At 40.7% G+C, this 19126-nt stretch overlaps 1 protein-coding gene across 10 annotated transcripts in view; it reads left to right on the plus strand.

Moving 5' to 3' along the window:
* The window catches only part of NRXN1 (neurexin 1), a 1474530-nt gene that overhangs the window by 694731 nt on the left and 760673 nt on the right, over positions 1-19126 (plus strand). For all 10 annotated transcript variants that reach the window (XM_056568026.1, XM_056568028.1, XM_056568034.1 and 7 more), the window contains one exon: positions 5740-6123. In XM_056568026.1, coding sequence (XP_056424001.1) covers positions 5740-6123 — 384 coding nt within the window. The remainder of the gene's footprint in view (positions 1-5739; positions 6124-19126) is intronic.

Genomic DNA, 19126 nt, shown 5'->3' on the forward strand with positions numbered 1-19126 from the left:
CGGAGAGCCGTTGCGATATAACAGATGCACTGATCATTGTCTGTGGTGCCTCTATGATACATTAAAGTATTAAGAGATGGCAGGAGTATTACAGGCATGTGAGGCCCATTTAAGAGGAGTCCCTTAAAGGTTTTAAATAGAAATCGGTCCATAATTAACATGATAGTAACATTTTACACCTAGAATATTCAGTTGGGTAATATGGGATGTCACCTCAATGCTATATCCTAACCTCTTAAGGTCGCAGGGCGAACCTGTATGCCCTGCACCCGGTCCGGGTATATAACGCAGGGTAACACCAAAATTAATCACCACATCTAAAATGAAAGTAAAAGCTTCCCGGTAGCTCAGTCGGGCTGATGGAGACCATCGCGGTGAAATCGTGATGTCCCGATCAGCTAGAACGCGAGCGGAGGTCCCCTTACCTGCCTCTGTCGCGTCCGATCGGCGATTGATTGCTCCAAGCCTGAAATCCAGGCTTGAGCAATCAACCGCCGATAACACTGATCTTTGCAGTGTCAATGCACGGCAATGATCTGTGTATGAGATCGGTATGTGCAGTGTAATAGCCACTATGGGGGGGCTATTACACTGCAAAAAAAGTGTAAAAAAAGTTAATAAAGATGATTTAACCCCTTCCCTAATAAAAGAGTCACCCTGCTTTTCCCATTAAAAAAAAAACTGTGGAAATAAAAATTATAATAAACATACGGGTATTGCCGTGTTTTGAAATGTCCAAACTATAGAAGTATATAATTAATTAAACCGAACGGTCAATAGCGTACTCGCAAAAAAATTCCAAAGTCCAAAATAGCGTATTTTTCAAACTATAAAAGTATAACCTAAATTAAACTGAACGGTCAATAGCGTACTTACAAAAAAATTCCAAAGTCCAAAATAGCATATTTATCATGAAATAATGAATAAAAAACGATCAAAAAGTTCGATCAATACAAAAATGGTACCAATAAAAATGTCATAACATACTGGCCCATACGTGGAAAAATAAAAAAGTTATAGGGTCAGAAGATGACAATTTTAAACGTATAAATGTTCCTGCATGTAACTATGATTTGTTTTAGAAGTTATACAAAATAAAACCTATATAAGTAGGGATCTACACCGTATGAACCTACGGAATAAAGATAAGATGTAATTTTTACTGAAAAATTCACTGCGTAGAAACTGAAGCCCCTAAAATTACAAAATGGTATTTCTTCAATTTTGTCGCACAATGATTTTTTTTTTCCGTTTCACCATGGATATTTTGGTAAAATGACTTATGTCACTGCAAAGTAGAATTGGTGGTGCAAAAATAAGCAATAATAGGGAATTTTAGGTGCAAAATTGAAAGCATTATGATTTTTAGAAGGTAATGAGGAAAAAGTGAAAAAGCAAAAATGGAAAAACCCTGTGTCCTTAAGGGGTTAAATCCATTTGTAAACATCTATTAATAAAATCATTTCTGTTTGCCCTTTTGGATATATTAACTAATTGCTTTCTGGAATCCACACTATCTTTCATACTGAGAGGGGTTTTTATGCTTTTTTTTTAAAAATATTTCCTATAGTAATGCAATAGTTACAGGTGGATAAGAGCGCCACCAAAAAAATATAACATTCTTGAGAATTTTCAAGACCAACGTAATGCCTTTTACCCAAGAGATATCTTATGTCATTTTTTTTAATGTAGCATCTAATATAAGTGACACAATTTTCATACAATATGGCATCAGGCAGAAAAAATAGTACACTTCTATATGAATTCATAGACATCTGGATGTGTGACAACTATAGACTTGCATTATAGACAGCATTCCGAACGCTGGCCAGTGGAGTAACCCTTTAAAGGAATTGATTCTGCACAACTTGGATTCCGTTCGAATTTTACAAAATTCATATTTGGTGTAATCCAATCTTTTAATGATCCTTTTCGGGTTCTTCATACCTCTGCTATTGTACATTCGGTGTTGTGGTGGTAAACGGAGATGCTGTATCTACCACAACTACCGCTCACTATGTTCGTTGGGCATGGGGCCTTCACCTGACCTGGCCGTAGTGTATGTATAAAAAGCTTAGACTGGAGACTCGCCACCTGTACACATTTTTAATGGGCTCAGTGCTACCAGGGCACTTCCAAATTGGATTTTAAATCTAAAAAAAATCTGATTGACTGAATTAGGCCCAAAACAACTCTTGGGAGATTACTATAGAGATAATATTTTATGTCTCCATACCAAAATGTACGGAACCATAATTTACTGCCGTTTCCCTGCACAATGGGGCCGCTGTGTTCCCACTGTGGTCTGTTCATTTATAAGATCTAAGGCAGTCCCTGAGATCTGCTCTCTACCAATCATGCACTGATTGTCTATTTTAGCAATATTCTATTCATTTAAAGTGAGAAGTTCCCTTTAACACGGATTACAGTAAAAAAAAAAAAAAAACACAGAAAAAAATAGGATAAAAAGAAGAAGACTTTGAACCCCTGTACTAGAGATTGTCGGGGTCTCAGGAATCTAATGTTTATTATCAACAGTATTTTCTGGATAGATGATGAATGTTGAACATGGGAAAAATGTCTGCAATTTACCTGAAAATATTCATGTCACTAAACAAAATCTATTCAATACATGTTTTATGTATTCATACCTGGGTGGAGACATGCAAATGAGCATCTTGACAATTTAATATCTATCCATCTATTTATTTAATATGGATGAGCAAGGTCAAAGGCTACAGCTTTACAAATGTAATGTATTCCAAAACCGATTTTAATAGCCTCGAATCCAAAGAGACTTGACCTTAGATAGGTAGCGTTCCATGTGATGGAGTTGTGAAATGAAAGCAGAGAACTTCATTAGAGGATGGCTGTCTTATATTATTCCTGGCTATTGAAATCAGCTTTAATAATTTAGCTTGATTAAAGCTCAGATTTGCATAATTGCTACACACGCTGAAGAGGTCATCCTGGTAATAGGAATGGAACATTATTGAAAAACTTGTCCTAAAAACTGTGGACATGTTTATGGTCATTTGGTATTACCTTGAGTATATTGCTTTATCGGCTAAGGTGTATGTTATATACAGTTTCACTCACAGAATATGAATATTTTATCCTGTAATATATAGATATCTATATATATAACAAAATAAAGAAATCAAGTTACACTAAACTTCATAAAGACAAAAACCTCACATACAGATATTTATCAAGTCACATGCTTCTTATTGGTGTTTATGAACAGATCCTGCTTCAGCCTATTTCACAAGATTATCTCCAATATTTAATGCTAAATGTAACATTGTGATTTCCAAGTGGTCTCCACCTGTGGCCCACCAGCCGTTGGCTGTCTGGGCATGCTGGGAGTTGAAGTTTAGCAAAATCTGGAGGGCCACAGTTTGAGACCACTGGTCTAGAGGGAAAGATATCCTTTTGACTGTTAAAGGGGTATTCCCATCTAGGACACTTATAACCTTTCCATAGGATATGCCATAAATGTCCTCTAGGTGCGGGCCCCACCTCTGGACCCGCACCTACATTGAAATAGAGGGCTCCCCAGCTTTCTTCTGGCTGCTTGTGGCTGCCTGAGGTGACCAGGAAGCTAAAAGCATTGAAGCCGGGCCTTTAATGCAATTTTCTCAATTTCCATTGACTTTAATTGGAAATGCATGAACAGCATAACACCACAAGCTACGCAGTTTATGCAACTCCCATTAAAGTCAATCTGAGTTGCGCAAATAGTGTGAAACAGTAAATGCTGTCATTTTTGTCATCAAGCAGCCACAAGTTGGACAGCGTGGGCTAGGGAACCCTTGTTCCCAGTTGGTAATACCCCTTTAAGTTAATGTTGGACTGGTTAACCTTAGGTCCACATAAGAAATGAGTTCAGAAGATGCATATGATCAATTGAATATATGAAATGTGCATGTATTTTATTTACATCCCATATTATACCCATATCATTTAGGGCAATGTTCACAATGCCTCCGTGCCATTCTGGGTCCATTTGGCTCTTTTTTTTTTCCAAATGGCCCAAAACTAGTTGGAGCACAATTGACTCCACCAGGTCAACACTGGGTTCAGAAGGATCCTAATGACTTAAATTAGGTCCGTTGGAGATCTGATAGTTTACCGGAGTTAAGCGGAGAAAAGAAACAGTTCAGGCACTTTTTTTTTCTTCACTCAACTCCTGTCGTTTTGACAGAATTGCCAGAGCTCTATATAAGCGGGACCCAAGGGCAATTTAAACGATGCCTTACTCATAGGTGAGATATAATTAATGTGTAACAGTAAACTATTGATCATCACATGACAATTAACCTTAATATGAACATCAAAGGTGTTGCCTTTGGATCGACCTTTGGCACTCAGCATTGTGTTAGAATCTATGTCCAGCAGATGATCTTCTGGTACTTTAATGGGCCAGTCTTTCCCCATATTAGGGGTACTTGAGCACTTAAAAAATAGGGTAAATTTACCAATGTAATTAGGTTTTTGAGTGTAAATACATTAAACAATATGGGGGGGGGGGGGGAATATTATCAAGAATGTAATCTGCCAATACGAAAGGCAACAAGAGTTTATGATCAGCATGCGATATGCTGGTCTTCAAAATTCTCCCCATTAAGTGTCCAGGTCAGACATTATATTTATGGAAACCTTTTTACACAAGTGTTACAAAATTGTAAGATAATTACATCAGGTCTGCCCTCTTATTGTTTTAAGACAATGGCAAGAGTACGGTTAGGTGGCAATCTTTGTTGGGGACTGCAGGAGATTGAGGCTGCGTAAATTGTATTCAACAGCCATAAACTGAGCTGCCAAATGCTGGACAACTTGATTTTCAGGTCTGTCAGGTTTCTGGTATGGTATCCATTTATTTTATCTGACTAAAAAATACTGCATGTTGCATTTTTTTGTCTGGTCGTTTGGATGGATTCTGCAACTAAAGTCTTCAACCGAGTCTTCAATGGAAATCTAGCCTGAATATCCTTATTTAAATCTTTGGACTACCCCTTTAACCTGGTACAATATGGAAAAAAGTAATATTAAGGCTCGGACTAAACTGCAAGTTTGGCAAGATTGCAAAGTCGAGCTGCTAAATTGCAATTTATGATAATGAATGTGGTTGTGTTTCATGAGGTTAAAGGGGTTGACCCACTATAAAGACTTATCCCAATCCACAGTATGGGGAATATGTGCCATATTAGGGAAACTAATCTGAATGATTCGATCTTCTATTAACTGTAGAATCAGTCTCAAGACCACAGGTGATCCAGCAGTCAGACCCCCTTTGATCAAACACGCATATCTTTTATGCTGTGTTTAGGCAGAAATCCAAACCTGCTGAATTTCAATGATACCATATTCACCAATGGTCACAGTTTTAGCAGCACAACATTGTGATCTTAATACTGCACAACCAAAATCAACATATAGCGCTTGCAAAAATTGTAAAGTGATTTACAACATTGGGTGCTATATAAATAAAACATAATAGTAATAAACATAATTATAAGTGGTTGTTGGCACTGAATACATCATCTATACATTGATTTAGTATGATAACTTCTATAACCTGTATTAGTTCTATTCAATATAAATTTGATAATTCAGACTATGTCTGTTCTTTATTCTTTTTGTGATCTTATGTTTCAATACACACTAAAGGTAAACTATAAAATCTTTATATCTAATTTGACAATGTTTTTCTCTTCTTGCTTAATTTCTACACAGGTACCATATCTGTCAATACTTTACGTACGCCTTATACAGCCCCTGGAGAAAGTGAAATCCTTGACCTTGATGATGACTTATATCTTGGAGGTTTACCGGAAAACAAAGTTGGTTTGGTCTTCCCTACTGAAGTGTGGACCGCTCTTCTAAACTATGGATATGTAGGATGCATAAGAGATTTATTTATAGATGGCCAGAGCAAAGACATACGCCAGATGGCTGAACTTCAAAGCACAGCTGGAGTAAAACCATCCTGCTCGAAAGAAACAAGTAAACCTTGTATCAACAATCCATGCAAAAATAACGGTGTATGTAGAGATGGGTGGAACCGGTTTGTCTGTGATTGCTCAGGCACGGGCTACCTTGGCCGGTCTTGTGAAAGAGGTTAGTTGTTGTTTAATACTATTGTTAGAGTTTTAAGAAAAATTGCTATGTATAACATATAGGAATATGGCTGTAAACTCCTCAGAGTAAAATCCGTTGTTTCACACAGTATGTGATATCATATCATATTTAAAAAAAAAAAAAAATAGGGGTAACCTAATAACTTTGTATAAATATATCAGGGGCAGTACAGAGATCTCTCCCATGATCTATTTTTATCCTGTAGCTATAGCAAGGGGATTCCTTTATGTCTAGAGAAAAGAAGGGGGTTCTTTAATGTAAGAGCAGTGAGACTATGGAACTCTCTGCCATAGAATTTGGTCATGGTAAACTCAGTAAAAGGGGGGCTCATTCATGAGCTTAAGCTTATAGTTTTTATTGGTACAAACTTTGAGTAGTGCTGACTGTTTCATCACTTTTTATTGTGTTTATACAAATATGTTTATGTTATTATATTTTTACATGTTATATTTGGAAGGGAGTGACTTGAATTTTTATTAGATGAGGGTAAGGAATTTTTTTTTTAAATTATATTTGTTTTGTTTTTTTAACACTTTTTTGGCCCCCTGATGACCTACTATAAGCATTTAATCGATTGCTTAGAATAGATGAAAGTAATGCTTTTGCATGACAGTGATCTATCAGATCTGCACTGCCATATGCAAGCTGTAAGAATCGCTGAGCCATGGAAGACGCTGGACCTTGACATCAGGGATGCACATAATTTACTGTTTAAATAGCACAATTGCTCTTGATCGTGATATCTACACAGTTAAATAAAGGACATTAGCATGATAACAGTGGGCATCTGCCAGTTATGACGCGGGCCCAACTCTTGAGTCCATGTCATAATCCCTTACCTGACCCATGATGTACATGGGTAGAGAAGAGGTGAAACATAAAAGAGTTGTCCCCACCTCCCCTGCAGCTGCTGTTCTGACATCTTCTGGTCCCTACTCATCCTTATTGTTTCCTTCTTCCTGTGTTGCATAGTCCCTACATGAACTGCCTGCTTTGATAGTCACTGACTGAGGTGGGGCATCACTTAATACAGTGATCATCTGAGCAATTTCTGTGGGGATGATGCATCAACAGGAACCAGGACAAGCGGGGACCAATAGATGTCAGGATCACAGCTTTGGGGGATCGGGGTTGGTGAGGATAGCTTCTCCTTTATGTTTAACATGCCAGAATACATTATGTCCCCAGATAACCCATTTCAGTACCAGAACACTGCTGTGTTATACTGAACATTTTCCAGTTGGATACATACCTTGAATCATGTCTGCTGTCAATCAAAAAATCTGAAGTTTCATCTTCATCGAAATATTCACTAATGTCATGAAGGCGAAAGCAATTTTGCCATCATGTAGCTCATTTTCTAATGGATTGATGGGAGCATTCTGTGCCACTATATAAGTGTACAGGTAATTGGCGCAGATTAATTAGAGACATGCTTCTAAATCTTCTCAAGTAAACTGCAGGATGAGGAAAAAACACATCCATCCGAGACCCTGTTGTCATGGTAATAGGTGCAGTTTCCAATGTGACAGTATTCCTCAGGATGTTCCTCTTCTATATGTGTAAAGCTAGTGCCTTACAGGGCTGCTGATTTACAAGACCATATTAGATCAGGACTCCTGAGAATAAATCACTCTGTTTGCTACAATGTTACACAACCTGCCATCCTGTTCCACAACTACAACTCCCATTATGTCACAGTAATCATGTTAAGTCATATTCAGTCCAAGTGCCTAGGGCAGCAGGAGCTGCTAAAGGGAACACTAAGATAACACATCCTAGATCTGAATGGATGAACTAATCGTATGAAATACTTTCGTCTTTACATAGATGAATGGGCTGACAACAAAATCACACAAAAATTATCAATGGAAATCAAATTTATCAACCCATGGAGGTCTGGATATGTAGTCACATTCAAAATCAAAGTGTAAAACTACACTACAGGCTGATCCAACTTTGATGTAATGTTCCTAAAACAAGTCAAAATGAGGCTCAGTAGTGTGTGTGGCCTCCACGTGCCCGTATAACCTCCCTACAATGCCTGGGCATGCTCCTGATGAGGTGGCTCCTGGACAGTCTGTGGTGCAGCGTGGCATTGGTGAATGGAGCGAGAGATGATGTCCCAGATATGCTCAATCGGAATCAGGTCTGGGGAACGTGTGGACCAGTCTATAGCATCAATGCCTTCATCTTGCAGGAACTGCTGACACACTCCAGCCACATGAGGTCTAGTGTTGTCTTGCATTAGGAGGAACCCAGAGCCAACCGCACCAGCATATTGTCTCACAAGGGGTCTGAGGATCTCAACTTGGTACCTAATGGCAGTCAGACTACCCCTGGCAAGCACATGGAGGGCTGTGCGGTCCCCAAAGAAATGCCATCCCACACCATTACTAACACACCGCCAAACCGGTCATGCTAGAGCATGTTGCAGGCAGCAGAACATTCTCCACTGTGTCTCCAGACTGTCACGTCTGTCACATGTGCTCAGTGTGAACCTGCTTTCATCTGTGAAGAGCACAGGGCGCCAATGGCGAATTTGCCAATCTTGGTGTTCTCTGGCAAATGCCAATCGTCCTGCACGTTGTTGGGCTGTGGGCACAACCCCCACCTGTGGACGTCGGGCCCTCATACCACTATCATGGAGTCTGTTTCTGACCGTTTGAGTCAACACATGCACATTTGTGGCCTGCTGGAGGTCATTTTGCAGGGCTCTGGCAGTGTCCCTCCTGCTCCTCCTTGCACAAAGGTGGAGGTAGCGGTCCTGCTGCTGGGTTGTTGCACTCCTACAGCCTCCTCCACATCTCCTGATGTACTGGCCTGTCTCCAGGTAGCGCCTCCATGCTCTGGACAATACGCTGACAGACACAGCAAACCTTCTTGCCACAGCTCGCATTGAGGTGCCATCTTGGATGAGCTGCACTACCTGAGCCACTTGTGTGGGTTGTAGACTCCGTATCATGCTACCACTAGAGTGAAAGCACCGCCAGCATTCAAAAGTGACCAGAACATCAGCCAGGAAGCATAGGAATTAAGAAGTGGCCTGTGGTCACCACCTGCAGAACCACTCCTTTATTGGGGGTATCTTGCTAATTGCCTATAATTTCCACCTGTTGTCTGGTCCATTTGCACAACAGCATGTTAAATTGATTGTCAATCAGTGTTGCTTCCTGAGTGGACAGTGTGATTTCACAGAAGTGTGATTGACTTGGAGTTACATTGTGTTGTTTAAGTGTTCCCCTTATTTTTTTTTTTTTGGAGCAGTGTATGTCCCTAAATACAGCGTATCAGAGATTTATGTTGTACAGAGTTGTGCACCATGTGAAAATAAACAAATGACAATTCCTCTTTAGATGTGTATGTGCATGTGTATTTGATACAAAATATATCCTGATTTTTATATAATTTAAAGAGAATCTGACACCATTTTCACGCACACTAAACCCAATATACTGGGTTACAGTGCTGGTGAACAGCTTTACAAAGAATGGTCACAAACTTAAATCCGTTAAGTATGTAATGGTACTGCAGTCTTACTGCTGCATTGTGCTCCAGCACGCAATGGAAGCAGGGAGTTGGCTCGACTCAGCTTCCCTGCCTCCTCCATATTCTTTGCCTGACCTGCCCCATAATTAATATGCTAATGAATTCCACAGGTGAGCGCACAGAGAGCAGAGACATTTATTACCATATTAGTGGCAGGGGTGTGGTGGATGGAGAATATGGTCGAGGCAAGGGAACTGGATGAGCTGGCTCCCTGACTCCATTGCGCACTGGAGCACAATGCAGCAGGAAGATTTCAGTGCCATAACTCAGATCTAAGTAAGTAACCCCTCTTTGTAAAGATGTTCACCTCCACTATAATCCAGTATATTGGGCTTAGTGCAGATGAACAGGGTGTCAGATTTCCTTCAACATAATAGGATCTACTTTCTGAAACTCTAAAGTCATGTTCACACGACACAATTTTCGATTGGACTCCAGTGGAAAAATTCTGTTGCAGGAGAGTCCCATTGTTTTTGATGATATTCTGCTGCCCTGTGCACATGGGGGAATTTCTGCGGCAGAAACATCTGGCATCCGCCGAAAGAGTTGTCAAATCTTCTGAGAAATGCTTCACCGTCTATTGAATTGGCACATTTTTTACCTAGTACTGGCATGGTCGTAGTATTAGCATGTTCTTCCATGTTTTCTGAGTAGACATTCCGCAAATCTTCAGCCATGTGAACATATATGGTATTAAATGAAAACTGTCAGCAAGTTCACCCACACCAAACCCAATACACTGGGTTATAGTGTGGGTGAACAGGAGTCCATAGAGGGGTCACTTTCATTTTTTTGTTTGGTTGCTGCCGAGTTTTTGCCCTGTAAAGTCCTGTAATTCACCCCTTAGTTGTGCTCTGCAGGCGTGTCCCCCGCCGGCAGTCATGCTTTGGGTCCCGGAGGAAAGTTCCTAAGCCCGCCCCCCTTATTCGCATATGCATTTTCTTCAACTCCACATGACGTGGAGTCACATGCCCCCGGAGCACTGCTCTCTGTATGCAGAGCACATGTGCTGAAGATTTTACGCAGCTCTCACCTCCTGATCATATGAGAGCTGTGCGTCCCCGGAGAGTGATCTGTGCAGTGTAACTGCGCATGCGCCGCGCCCTCGCTACTCCCGACTTCTGTAGCACAGGACGAAAACTCAGCGGCAACCCAACAAAAAAATGTAAGTGACCCCTGTATGGACTCCTGTTCACCCACACTATAACCCAGTGTATTGGGTTTAGTGTGGGTGAACTGGCTGACAGTTTTCCTTTAATGGTCTTATGATCTTAAAGGGGTTATCTAGAAATAGAAAAACATAGCAGATTTCTTTCAGGTTGAGTGTGGTATTGCAGGTCAATTCCATTGAAGCGACTGGAGTGAAGTTGTAATACAACACACAACCTGAGGAAAAAAGTGGCATTATGCTTTTCTACACCTTTAAAATCCCCTCCATGTGCATGTGATGGAAGGGAGAGGCCAATAAAAGTGGGTCCTTTATTTCTTGGTACCAAATTTTCAGACATAAAATTACCCCCCTTCATAAGAAATTCTATAAAGTTTTAAAAAGCAAAGAGTATGCAGTAGATTTTTCTGTACTTTCACATATCTTTAAGCAGTCAGGACGCTTTACTCTATAACAGCCAAGATGTATTCATGTCACACGCATCTCCAATCCCCTGCAACTACATTACAAAAGGAAATGTTACCGCCACACAATACATATCACTGCAGTAATATATCTTGTTTCATGAAAATCATCGTAGTAAGAAAGGAGCAAAGCACAACATAATGGGCGCCCCATGTTGTCTTTCTTGCTTAAGAGCTGCCACACAGGATCTGCTTGAGATATCTAAAATTCTGATTGTCAGCAGGAACTACAAACAAGGAGCCCTGGGGGGTTTCTTTGGGTACTTTTTTATTTTTTCCAAGATACAGTGTTTGAAATCAGTGTTTGAGATTGCTATGTAGACTTTAAAAGGAAATCAAACAAGTAAACCTAAGAAACAAAGAGGAAAATATCAGTGTTTTTCGGTATAATAACATAAGACTTGTCCTTTTAGGAATGATTGCAGAAACTCGACTTAAGAAATAATATTTCACGTGTAGTTGGATGCGGCATGACACATTAAGCGGGGCTCCTCATTTATCTTCCCCTAATGTCCTGCGCTCATGGCTTCCTGTAAAAGGATATTGGAAGCTGAAATAGAGTTAGAGAATGTCAGGCTTTATCAGAGTTGTCTGGGATTTTAACAAAATGTTATTAAAAAATGTTAAATGTTTTGAAATTAAATAAAACTAAACATTAGGCTGGGGCGTTTTTGGGGAAAAAAACTAAGAATATATACTTTCTGCATGGTCTATCTTGAGGCCAAAAATGCTGCAGCCAGATGTTAATTTGTTTACCCTTTTGTGGCGGTTTTATGCTCAGAGTTGGATGTTGAGGGTATGGTGTTTTTTCTGGAAATCTTTCTTCCCATAGACTTCTATAAAGGGAAAAAAATGCCCAAAACAAGGCAATGTGCATTACATTTTTTTTTTTCCTCAAGAGTCACATGACTTGTAATCACAAAACACGTAGAGGGAGAAAGAAAAAAGATGTATGCTAAAAACTACAATTTTTTATTATTTCTTGTTCTTAATTTTTTGTGAATATGGTATTTTCTTCTTAACTGCACTGGAGGCAGCTACTGCTGTATGTGCAATGCTTTCTTCTGCCCCTTTTGGAGTATAACCTAGCCCCATTCTGCAGATAACTCCACCTCCTTCACAGATATGCTGAGGAAGAGAGGAAGAATATTTATAGGGTGGAGTTATTGGCAGAAGGGGCAGGGTTATCAGCCAGAGTAGGCATGGGAAAGCATTGCGCATACAGCAGCAGCTGCCTCTAGTGCACATTAGAAGAACATACCATAATAGCAACAAGATAAATATTTCCTAAACAGCAGCACCAATTTTAACCTGGTAGGAAACATTAAAAACAGAACCACTTGCACTGTCCACCTCTGTATTCAGGTTAGTGTTAGTGACCCCACAGTCAGTTTCCAAATACTCATCGCGCCAGCACCACCCCAGCTCCAGGGTGTGATAAGTCCAATACATTTTTCATAGGCCCTCTACAGCCAATCACTGACCTCAGCGGCCTCCTGTTCTACAGATGTATCCATCCTTACTTTTCCTTTAGTTTAGTCAAGGATTCAAGACAATATCATGACATACTATCAGAACATTCATAAGGCTTCCTTTTTATATCAATCACTCTTTGTCCACCTACAGACAAACACAACATATACATCTCAGACAGTGTCTTGTTATGAAAAGCTGGCGGTAATCTCACACCATATGTTGAGTTTAGAGACAAGTTAAGAAAAGACATAACTGTGCATAAATAAGTCTCCATTCTGTACACCTAACTAACACTGCCATAATGTAGAGATAAAGAAAGCCATTATACAGTACATAAATCCATATAACAACAGCTACTCATAGCATAGTCAGAGTACTACCTTGCATAGTTGAGAAAGGACACATTGTACACGCGAGCATCACAGAATTGTATAACAAAACGATATGCAAAGCAGCTTTCCCTTAAAGTCGATGGTTCACTCCAATTTGGGGTCTTAAAGGGGAACTCTGCTGTTTAACTTCTTATTCCCTATTCACAGCATTGGATCCCCTGCGATCTCCTGCCCAGGATCCCGTCTCTCCTTATGAGTTTTGTTCAGAGCACCGGTTCCCCTTGTGCATGGAGTGGCGGTGGTCAACATGCGCCCTCTAAGCACTGTCTATGGGAGAGCCAAATATACACAAGCGCCCTACACGTGTATCTCCAGCTCACCCATAGAGATGCATGTAGGATTGTGTCAACAGAGGGGTGGTTACTCAATGCATGATGAGAGCTGGGGTGCTGGGCAGGAGATTGTGGGGATTTCCAGTGGTCTGACCCTGTGGATAGGGGATAGGAAATTAGGGACCGGAGTTTCCCTTTAAGACATGACTGGAAATGTATACCCAGCCAAAGAGCTCTCCAGAAGGAAACAATACTTCTATGTAGACATCTGCTTTGGGGTTATTGGCCACTTGTCAGTACAGAACATGGTTTTGGCAAGTGAGAGTCCTGTCATTATAGGACCAATTATGTTGTTTCTCCCCGAGGAGAGTGTTATAAAGACGTAGAGACTTAGTGGCCATATAACACCTTTAAATGGGAAAAGTGTTATCTAATTCCCTTTCTGGCAGCCTGTAGTTACCACGTCTGTGCCGGCAGACTCTCTGGGGGAGATCTATCTAATTATGTTCAGATGAAGAGTTATCCAGTTGCCCATAGCAACCAATCAGATTGCTTCTTTCATTTTTAAGAGGCTTTTTAAAAAATTAAAGAAATTATCTGATTGGTTGCTATGGGCAACTGGTCAACATTTCCTTTGCACAGGTTTTGATAAATCTCCCCCCATCTTCAAATGTTCTAAACCCTTCTCAATTACTACACAAATACTTCCTGTATCAAACCGTAAATTGAAGATCAAACAAGGTGGATCAGAAAGGCTGGAGGATATTGAAAACAACTTTTTTTATTTTTAAATAAAGCTTTAATGTTTAAAAAAAAACATTAAAAATAGAACCACTTGCACTGCCCACCTCTATATTCAGGTTAGTGTTAGTGACCCTACAGTCAGTTTCCAAATACTCATCGCGCCAGCACCACCCCAGCTCCAGGGTGTGATAAGTCCAATACATTTTTCATCGGACCTCTACAGCCAATCACTGACCTCAGCGGCCTCCTGTTCTACAGATGTTTCCACCCTTACTTTTCCTTTAGTTTAGTCAAGAATTCAAGACAATATCATGACATACTATCAGAACATTAAATTGGCAAAGTAGTATCTTCTTTCACTTTCCAGCAGCCTGTAGTAACCATTTCCTTATCTGTAGGCTATCTAAAAATGTTTAGAAATTCCCTCAACCTCTACAAAAAGCCTTCTAGTGTAAAACTGTAAATTAAAGATGGGGTGGGGGGCAGATGGGTGCCAGAAAGTTAAACATATTTGTAAATTATCACCAAAAAGAATATGGCTCTGAAGTCTGTTAAAGGGGTACTCTCAGGGCTCAAGTCCTGCAGGAACTCATGGGAACGGAGTTCCCGTGCTTTTTCCACAGCAGGAACGCAGTTCCCATTAGCAGGAGTCCTGCAGGACCAGCCCTTAAAGGGGTTCTCTGCCCCTAGACATCTTATCCCCTAACCAAAGTATAGAGGATAAGGTGTCAGATCGTGGGGGTCCCGCTGCTGGGGACCCCCGTGATCTTGGCTGTGGTACCTCAGACATCCGGTGCACGGAGCGAGCTTCGCTCCATGCCGGATGACTGGTGATGCGGGGCAGAGGCTTGTGACATCACAGTAATGCCCCCTCAATGCAAGTTTATGGGAGGGGGCATGACGGCCATCACGCCCCCTCCCATAGACTTGCATTGAGGGGCCATGACCGTGACAACATGAGCCTCCGGCGCTGCACCCAATGCTCTAAACAAATGCCGGGTGCAGCAGGGAGAACGTCGGGGTCCATAGCGTCGGGACCCCCTGGATCAGACATCTTATCCCTATCCTTTGGATAGGGTATAAGATGTCTAGTACCCCTTTAAGTGGAAATTTTGGGTGAGTTCTCACACTTTTTTTCCCAGGACTTGACCCCTGGGTACTCTGCTGCTAAGCATTTGGAACAAACTATTCTGAATGCTGGAGTCGGGAGCTTGTGATGTCATGGCCCCACCCCCTCATGATGTCACACCCCGCCCCCTCAATACAAGTCTATAGGAGGGGGCATGGCATGCCCAGCCCCCTCAATGCAAGTCTATGGGAGGGGGCTTGACAGCTGTCATGCCCCCTCCCATAGACTTTCATTGAGGGGGCAGGGTGTGACGTCATAAGGGGGCAGGGCCATGATGTCACAAGCTCCCGGCTGCTCAGTGTTTGGAACAAACTGTTCTAAATGCTGGAGCTTGGGACATCATGGCCCCGCCCCCTCATGACATCACGCCCTGCCCCCTCAATGCAAGTCTATGGCTGTCATGCCCCCTCCCATAGACTTGCATTGAGGGGACAGGGTGTGATGTCTTGAGGGGGCGGGGCTATGACATCACGAGCTTCCGACGCCAGCTCAAGCATTCAGAACAGTTTGTTCCAAACGCTGAGCAGTGGAGTACCCCATTAACTGTGGCCACCACAATAATCACCACCAAAAAATAGGCCACAAGATAACAATGAATATGACATTAGACATACGTTAAAAAGACACACAATATTAAAATGGGTAATAGGCAAAGCAGAAATCAGAAGAGAAAAAATTAGGGGTATATTTAAAGACAATGTTCATATGTACTCAGGGGACACAGATGTAAACATTAGGTAACACAGTGCATATCACAAGGGATGGCTGCAGAAAGCAACAGGCTAAGGATAAAGACAACTGTGAACCAAACATGGATAAGTTCAGGACTAAAAAGTAGCAGACTGTGCACCCTGTAGCGAGATACCTCACCTCCAGCCCCAAACGCACGTTTTCGCCCTTCGCTTCATCAGGGGATATGTACTCAAACACACATGGGGAGGGTATATATATATATATATATATATATATATATATATATATGTAACCAATCACACACATCAAGCATTTGATGGACATCCCACTCATCCAATCCCTACAGCCACCGCAATGTCCGCTCAAATAGAGTCCTGATTAGGTGGTGGCGTCAGCAGCCACTTGACATCTAGTCACAGCTCTTTATCCTTAGCCTGTTGCTTTCTGCAGCCATCCCTTGTGATATGCACTGTGTTACCTAACGTTTACATGTTTACATCTGTGTCCCCTAAGTACATATGAACATTGTCTTTGAGTATTCCCCCCATTTTTTCTATTCTGATTTCTGCTTTGCCTATTACCCATTTTAACATTGTGTGTATTTTTTAACATATGTCTCATAAAACTGAAATGATAATTTGTATCAAATTCATTGTTATCTTGTGGCCTATTTTTTGGTGGTGAGATTTGTAAATTACTTCTATTAAAAATATGAATCCTTCCAGTACTTATCAGCTGCTGTATGCTCCAGAGGAAGTTCAGTTGTTTTTTTCTGTCTGGCCACAGTGCTCTCTGCTGACACCTTTGTCCATGTCAGGAACTGTCCAGAGAAGTAGAGGTTTGCTATGGGGATTTTCTCCTGCTCTGGACAGTTCCTGACATGGATAGAGGTGTCAGCAGAGAGCACTGTGGTCAGACAGAAAAGAACAACTCAACTTTCTCTGTAGTATACAGCAGCTGATAAGTACTGGAAGGATTAATATTTTTTAATAGAAGTAATTTACAAGTCTGTTTAACTTTCTGGGACCAGTGGGAATTTTTTTTCCCACCGGGGTACCCCTTTAAGGGAAATGTCATGTGAGGAAGAAGAAGGGGAAGCGGTACGCGAAAGACCTTCAGGAAGAATCCCCCTATTCTGGAAGTATATATAGAGAGAAAAGAGGGAATGGAGAAGGAAAAGGACCAGAAATCTTTATATCATATACACCTACATCTGTCTCAAGAATGATTAACATTTTTTGCTACTTTTACATCCTAAAATTTGATAAATAAAAATACAAAAACATTAAAAAGAAACTGAAATAAAAATGTTCTGCTTTGTGCTTTTAGAAGCAGACAGTCTAAAGGCATTCTAAGGTAAAATGAAATATACACCTTATTGAAATTACCCGAAACATGAGAAAATGTATTTGTTATGAGGGGTCTGCAGTTTCATCAGATAATATTGTCCAAACCTTGACTGTCTTGTTTGACTCCTGGGCACGCTTAATGTATTCTACAAGGCGGGTGGGTCAGTAAGCAGAGCTGTGTCTGTCACAGTTTATTATTATATCCACCGTGGAGTAGACTCCAATATGCTAAACCATTAGGTATATGAATAAAAATACAGCAGTAAAAACAAAAACAACATAAATATACCTAGGAATTGGAAAATCAATGTTAACACCCTAAAACCTTTTGTCCATTGGCTACCATCGTTGATGCTGCGGCCTTTTCCTCTGCCGGTGGAGTGAAGCTGGCAGAGGGTCGAACCAAACTGTCAACTAAATTACAAAATCATTCAATTAGGTGGGCAATGTGTACCACCCTGTGGCAAAATCCAGCTACTACATATGGTCATAGTGGAGATAAATGAGCAAGAAAAACTGCTTCCATATTGCCATCATTTCAACAGGAAAAGGCAACATATGCTGATCTGCAAATAAAGAGAAGACATGCATATGAATAATGGGGTTGGCAGGACCATTTCTTATCTCATTTGCACTTCTCCATTTCAGTTTCCCTTCCCTTTTTTGTACACTTTAAGTATTTCGCATTGGTTGCGATAATTAAATGACTGTTCTGGGACCAAATATAATACCATGCCCTAGAAATTCATTAGTAATGATCAGAGATAAGGTATCACTTGTCATATGTTAATATGAGTGGAGTACCCCAGTGGCAAGGCATTAAAACAATGGCTGCCATGGATGTCTTTGGATTTTAATGGATGCTTGAGGCAACCCCAAGAGATCACTGGAATTTACTGTAGTTAGATCTGTGGAGTTTAGGAAATCCTATTTGTAGAGGGAGATATATGCAGCAAATTAATCAAAGAACAAGTTACCTTGGGTCCCAATAGAAACATGTGGAATGGGGCACTACTTCTCCCCAAATACCAGTATCAGCAAGCAAAGTCCTAACAGATCCCCATTTACCATGTACTAGTTATATTGCTGGTGTTTTAGTATAGGTTAGAGGGCCATTGAATCAACCCTATATAGCAAGCAAAATGTTCTGTGTTGTATGAGAAGCTTACGATTACGTTAGTCTTCACTCACTTGTATTTTCTCAACTTATTTTGGTCTTCCAACAATTTTGTTCAATTTTAGGTCACGATCAGGTTGACAGAGCCACTAGTGGTTATGCCTGGTATTGCATTTCTTTGCAGCTCAATCCGAGTTGCAGTAGCAATCATTACAAAGTGTACAGAGCCATGCCTGATAAACAAAGGGAAATGCAGCATTGCAGCACCTTAAATGGGCACAGTCGGATTCAAAAAAATGTAATGTTATACATCTTGGCAAAACATTAACCTTTCTAATATACTTCATAACAAATGTAACCTCCTTTTTTATAGAAATAATGGCTTATAAAAAAAAAAAAAAAAAAAAAAACCTAGGGGTCCCCATACCATCCAGTACATATATCCTTTCAGGCTGCAGCATCATCTTTGTCCAAGAAGGGAAGACGAAACTAGTAATCCTCTGTGCTCACTCCTGTCCTATCAGACTTAAGCATGAAAAGGTAGAAGGGAGGGTGCTACAGAGAAGCCTGCAGTCATTGGATACTCAGTACTCAAAGAGGAAGATGAGTCATACAGAGTGAGTGACATG

This window comes from Hyla sarda, chromosome 3 (assembly GCF_029499605.1).
Source record: "Hyla sarda isolate aHylSar1 chromosome 3, aHylSar1.hap1, whole genome shotgun sequence".
NCBI lineage: Eukaryota > Metazoa > Chordata > Amphibia > Anura > Hylidae > Hyla > Hyla sarda.